This window comes from Scaptodrosophila lebanonensis, unplaced genomic scaffold (assembly GCF_003285725.1).
Source record: "Scaptodrosophila lebanonensis strain 11010-0011.00,11010-0021.00 unplaced genomic scaffold, SlebRS2 tig00000043-arrow-pilon, whole genome shotgun sequence".
NCBI lineage: Eukaryota > Metazoa > Arthropoda > Insecta > Diptera > Drosophilidae > Scaptodrosophila > Scaptodrosophila lebanonensis.
The window spans coordinates 922,374-929,431 of NW_022060545.1; the positions used below are offsets into that span (position 1 = coordinate 922,374).

The window sequence follows — 7,058 nt, forward strand, 5'->3', positions numbered from 1 at the left end:
TACAAATGTAATACATACAGACGTGTGTGTGTGTATATGTGGCTTTGTGGCATGCACATCACGTCCCGGGTCGAATTTGTAATAGAAACTAAATAAGAGTCGAATAAATGAGCAGAATGACGACATTAGCAGCTTGGCTTATTGAATGTTTTATTTAACATTCATTGAATTTCCTTTAGATAAAATCAATGTCATTTAATATTAGTTAATGGCGTATGTAATAAATAATAAGCCATTTGTTAAAGTTAATTTGAATAGTATAGGTAAACAAATGGTGTTAAAGAGTTAGATTTCTTGACCAGAAGCACCATGAAATTACTTTGAATGTAACTTTTATAAACAAACGCTTAACTTAAAATATATAAAATACTTATTATATATTATTATAAAAAATTTAATATGTATTCATTCAAGCAGAGTAACTCAATTTAAAATTGTTAGAAATTTTGATTTAAAATTCAGAAATTAAAGCTCATAAAAGAGCAATATAGAAATTTTCAAAGTAAAGCTATGGTTTTTGCTTGCATTCAATAAAAAAATTAAGGATCTAAGAATAGAAACCTATTGCTATTTATGCAAATATATTGCTGTTTGTTTGTCCTTAATAAGCTCATAAACTATATAATTCGTTCAATTGCGATTTAAGAAATTTTCCATCTTGGAATTATGTATTCGAAAATCGACTCAAAGTTTGTTTCCACAAATGAAGAAAACACCTTTGCAGTCTTGAGATAGTTGTCAAATATTTTACAAATTTAAAAAAAAAATTTGTTATTTTATGGCAGAAGTTTTTGAGAAGCTAGTGGACTTTGCAATTATGTAGCGGGTGAGGCCCTTCTTTATATTCTTGGGTCTTTGGCGGACAGGGCAACGAAGTAATGATCATGATTATTTTAAATAACCATTATAGACAACTCGGATTGAACTGAAGAAACACCATTACAATGAATTGTGTTCTACACAACATGATATTCCATGGTAAAAAGAAATTTGACTTACGACTACGTGTTTTGCGGTTTTTTATTGTATGGGTAGAGTTATATTTGGAGCTATTTGTTTTTCTTTATCTTGACGATTTCTTCAATACCCAAACGACCAGGTTCGGTACTAAACACATTAACTGATGAACTTCTTTTTTTTTAGATAGGCGGGTGCGTACTATTTGCGACGCTTAGGGTAGATACGCGGGCGAACCCTTTTTCCATCTGGCTTCTTCTTGTTCTTTCGCAGTTGGCGATTCGAGCCTAATTTTCGGCGTATAACCTGACGCTTGCGTTGCATCTGGCGCCGACGATTAATCTGGGCTGGCCTTATGTCATCAGGGGCTAGATCGTAAAGCTTAAAGAGACGTCCGTGGATCTCGGTACAAACGCATTGGCTAGCTACGATGGTTTGATTAGATGGGTTATGAATTGACCTGAGCTTGTTGGTGATTCCAATGCCGCAATTCTGGCATAGCTGGCGAACAGGTTTCTGACGCAATCTTTTCGTTTTGTTCTTTATGTTGCGTTGATCGGCCTTCTTGAATTGTTGGCCGGCACGTATCGGACGTCGAACAGTGCGTCCACGTCCCAGAGTACATTTGGAGCAATGGGATTCGGTGCAGGGTACCCCTGTGCATCCATAGCGAGAATTGCGAAAAATAAGGCGAGCTTTCGTATGATTGTAGCTACGTGTATCGCAAACCTCGTCAATAACACTGGGATTTAATATGTTTGTGCGTTGTTCTTTTTTTCCGCGCTTCCTCTTTGGAGGTACTTGCGACTGTTCTTCTGGTTCCGGCTGCTGCTTATCCGGCTGTGTCTGATTTCTGAGGCGCTCACTTTGGCGAACGGTCGGAATGGGGTCTTCACTGGGTACAGATTTTTGTGATTTTTCTTGTTCTTGTTTAGAGCCTCCGGCACTGAAGTCATCGACGGTAGCGCACCCTTTGCATGGGTTTCGTAATTTTCGCGCTGACTGCGACTGTTGAATGCTTAATGTTGGCTTTTTCATGAGACGGTTACTTCTACGAACGACCGGCGGTACTGTGGAATTACCGGCGATTCCCACTATATGAGGAATAGCTTTGTTATTTCTGCTATCATTAGCCACCTGAACGGAGCACACGGAGATGTCATCTGCCTCTGATGCGGCGGCTGCATTTCTGCGAAGATCAGCTACCTGAAAGGGAATACGTGTAATAGCCTAGGACTGGTTACTTATAATATCTCTATTGCAGTATCTCTTACCCTTAAGAATTTACCCTTCATAAGTTGCTTAAAGAACTCGTCCATTTGTTATTCTTTAATTTTGTGTGGCGATTATTTTTAAAAAAAAGACAAAAAATGTGTTAAACCCTTCCTTAGCTCACAACTTTCCAAATTGTGGAAAATTTGTTGGGGAAAAAAATATATATTTTTACTCCGCGTAGTGTGTTTCAAGTGAGATTGAAAAATGTGAGCTGTATTGGATCTGAAAGGTTTTCCAATGAGCTCTATTTTCATGAAAATTTTTTAATTCTTAGCTTAGCAATCTGACAACGATATTTTAAAAACAATAATAAAATGTTCATTATGCATGTAAAGTATTAAAAAAAAGTTAACAACTGCGTATATTTTTTGTGTGGAACTCATGGATTCATGATGTTGGAGAAACCATAAAAGAAAGCGATGCAGAATGATTGAATTTCCAAATATATATATATTTTTTTATAGGAAAACAACATTTGTTAATTGAATGATATTCCTGCTGCCATCATTATTGCAATCAATTATTGTTGCTTGAAAAGTGTGCAAGGCATCAATGCATTTATTGTAAATAGCCTCCCAGTTGTTCTATTTAATTACATAAATGCATTTATGTTTGACTGTGAACGCAACGAAAACATAAACAGACACAGGCACAGACACACACTCCCGTATAAATAAAATAAACATTGCAGACGGACCTTTTTGTATTTGTGCAGCCACTCAGACGAAAATGAAAAAAAGGGAGAACAAACCAAAACACAAATATAAACAAGTAAAAGTATAAAAGTAAATACATACAGAATGTGAAAACAAATACATGTTGTGCGCACATTTTAGCATTTTGAAAGGTGTACACACACACACAAACACACTCACACTCGCACACACTCGCACACACACATATGCAAATGTTCAGCATGTGCAAACATAATCAGTCGCATTTTCATTTGGCTGCATCGGCATAAAAGCGTCGCAGACTTAATTAAAATTTCATTGTGCCGTGTGCCTTGTGCCTTTGAATTTTGTTCCTGTTGTTGTTGTTGTTGTTGTATTGCTGCCTCCTGCATTTGTGTACACAATTGCAATTGTCTTTTGTGCATGTGTCTGTGCCTTTGTTGTGAATGTGTTAATGCGTTTTGTGGCATTGTGAGCGACAACACATGCGGCGTATGTGTAATGTGGCTTGTACTTGGCAAACGCTCGAGACCTAGACAAATGAAACTTGTTGGCACTTGAATAGGCAGACAAAGTCTTTTACAGCATTTCAAAGAATTGCACTTTAAAAATAATTGTCCTTGCCCTTTGCACACCCTATAATAATTTAATGTGTAAGCGCAGAAAAATGTGGATAAACAAAAAAAAAAAATATGGCAAAAGCCCTGCGCCAGGGCCAGTAATTTACAAAATTGCCCAAATAATTGGCTTGGCTAGCGGCGCTTTGTGTATTTTGTTTTAAATTAAACGTCCCTGCTCCCACCTCTCCACCATCAACTGCAATTAAATGCACAGCGGTTTGCATTGGCAGCACTTTTGTGCGCGCTTTGCACAATTTTCAACTCGGCCGCGACAGCAGTTACTTACTTTCTCATACGCTGCAGTCAAAGAGTCCACATGTTTTAATAACCAACTTGTATATGACTTGATATTGATTGGTATAACAGAACTTGTGCGCCTAAAAGCTTTGCTGTCGGAATGTATAACAGTGCTATAGCTTCACTAAATTGTAGAGAGTATATAGAAATGATTATTTGATACTTAAAACAAATAGAACTGCTTCTATTGTGGCTTCTAAAACTACTAATACTGCAATTTTTATCCCTACTGTTTTAACTGTTTTTATTATTTTGTAAAATATACCACATTTAAAAGTAATAAAATTAGTTTAGAACAACTATAACCAATAATAATTCTTAAATTTCCACAGTCAATATACTACAAGGGCTACTGTTTCTACTATTATTAGTACTATTACTATGCTCCTACAACTACTACTATTTATATGTAACTAGTAATAATAATATTTCTGCGGCTAATATTGCTACTACTTATTCAGAAAAGCTTTTAGTTTGACTACTAGTAATACGACTATCAATGCTACTTGTAATTTTATTATCATCAAAAATGTTTGTATTCATTATTAACTAATTATTATGCTTTTATTGCTCTTACGACTGCTACTCATACTTCTTCTACTACTTATACTGTCACTACTAATACTAAATAAGCCACTTCTACTTATTAGAAGTTTGCGTTTGAAAGCTACATCCGTTGTATTCCCTTTTGCAGTGCGACTTTTATTACTATAGCTGGGATACTATCTAAAATGCAATAGTTAAACAGGGTATATCTCAGTTCGGTGCGCCCGACTACATTATCCAACCATATTTTTTTTAATGCAGGTTTTGCGGTTCACTTTTCGCTGTGTGCTCACTCGTTACTACAGTTTTTCCTGCACGGACATAATTTAGCCAATTAAGCGCATTTATGCACAAAATTAACAATGTTTGCATAGCATTTTAACGCTGCTTGTTTAAAGAAAACATTTTTTTTTTGTTGTTCATGCATGTGCACATGGTCGTAGATTGTTAGTCGTTCTCGTATATTACTGAAGTCACAAAATCAATAATTTCAACATATTAAATCAAACAAATATTGCCATTCGCGCCCATGTCTGCGTCAATTTCTATCGTCTGTTTTCATCATACGGCCGTAAATCATGTGGCATAATATAAACCACGCCCAGCCAACGCATGTTTATGCATAAACAATGTGCGCCATATACGAATGAGTATATAGTATATAGTCGTGTATGTACATATATACACATATATAGAGAAAATGTAGACATACGCATTTTAATGGCGAATATTTGTGTGCCTTTTATGGACATTAACGGTCCTTTTCGTAATCATTTATCATCGATGGCTCGCAATATGCTCTGAGTTCAAGTGGCTTCTGGGTCATGGTCAGCTAACATTAGCCGATAACTGTGCTTTATGATTTACTATCATCAAGTTTGATGAGTATGCGTATATAGTTAGTACGTGTCTCGCCGGCATGGCAATTAAACAGAACCACTTGAGGACTTTATGTTATAACAATTATGACGTTATACGAATTCCATTTCATACTTATTAAAGGCACTTTTTTACTAAATCATATTGTTTATACTTATATATATATTTATATCATAAATAGGTCAATCTTTCAAATAACCAACAGACCAAAAAAAGTCAATTTTCACAAACAAAATAAATATGAGTGCAAAAAAATGTAACCTATTGATTAAATTATAATATGCAGTTGTTTTTCAGAAAGTTTTAGCGAAATTAAATTAAATAATTAATCCAAAAATTCAGAAACATATATTGACAGTACTAAATGGTACTAAATGATCAGAAGGGTGTACAAAATCAAAAGTTTAGTCCAAAAATATGCCTTAGTATATGTATTGGGCAGTATATCTAGTTAAAAGAGCTTTATGGAATATAGGTTTTGAGAGTTCTGAGTAGAAATATGAATTTATTATTATCAATATTCTAAAAAATTGGGAAAGCCACATATTAGACAACGGAGAAGAGATTTGTCGAAAAAGAAGAGATTGAAACTTTGGTATAGGTTATTGAAAGGAGATCATACATACTACATATCTACTTACAAATAGAAATAAATGAATACTTGTAGTGGCCAAAAAGATAATTGAACTATTCTGTTTCAGTACATTTACAAAATTTCCTTTTCCGCTTTTTTGATTGTCTATTAGGTAGTTATTCAGATTTAATATTTAATATTAAATAAGATTTCAGTGGCATTGTTTGCGCCTAGCAATTGGAATTTCCACTTACATATGTGCGATGTCTGTAATTACGCAAGCTCATTATTTACCCGCGAAGCTGTTTAGTTTTAGTTTCAGAAATGATTGCATACGGTTTCATGGACGTTCCTACCCGTATACGTAATCATGTAAAGCGTTGTTGGGGAAGACGCTACTGACGATGGGTGCCCCCATCCATCCTCTACACCCTCAGACGCCATCACCTTATACACAAATCAGCATCAAATTGGCAACAGACACGCATATTTGCAATCAACTTCAAACTAGCGCGCGTCTGTTTACAAATTAAGAGCGCTTGGTGTCTACATATGTGAGTGTGTATGTGTGTGTGTGTGTGTGAATGAGTGGGTGTTTGTGCATGCACATGCAAATGAATAGACATTGGTATGGAGAAGGAGTGGCGTGTGTTAGTCTTACCGCCCGCTCTGGTTCGCACAATGTGTACAATTTTCCCGTTTAACTTCATCAGTGTTGCTGGCTAATTGTGCCCTCGATGTTGGTCTATTCCCCGTTACTACTGCTGTCGCGGTTTCGGGAACCCAATGCCGAAATGCATGCTGTTGAATGAATATGTTTTCAAATTCACACTCATCTGCGTGTCAATTTAACGGCTGCAATAGTTCCATATTTGTGGCAAAATTTGATATGTCAATCAATCTCTTGCAGCTTTGCAGGCGCTTTTGGTTTCCAGCTGACGGACATTTTGCTCTTTCGCAAAGCGATTTCATAAATGGATTGATTGTGAGCACGTGAATTTCTTTAAAAATATTTATATACACATATTTGTGGTGGTTTTGTGTAGTTGTCTTTATAATTGAGCAAAAAAGGAGAAAAATAATAATACACATTGGTTACACATACACATATTTGTAGAACATACTTGTATAAAAGACTATCAAAATAAAGATTTTTACAAGGTTTATTTTTCTCCTTTTTTTCCAAAAGTTCTGTGCGGTCCTCCAGTTTTACTGTACAAAAGAAAGGGCCACCTT

At 35.6% G+C, this 7,058-nt stretch overlaps 1 protein-coding gene across 1 annotated transcript; it reads right to left on the reverse strand.

Moving 5' to 3' along the window:
• Positions 1–995: 995 nt before the first annotated feature.
• Positions 996–2,397, reverse strand: LOC115622699. Its single transcript, XM_030516725.1, has 2 exons — positions 2,232–2,397; positions 996–2,163 (listed from the first exon to the last, which is right to left on the reverse strand). Exons 1-2 carry the CDS (start codon positions 2,274–2,276, stop codon positions 1,159–1,161), a joined length of 1,050 nt encoding a protein of 349 aa, XP_030372585.1. The 5' UTR covers positions 2,277–2,397; the 3' UTR covers positions 996–1,158.
• Positions 2,398–7,058: the final 4,661 nt, after the last annotated feature.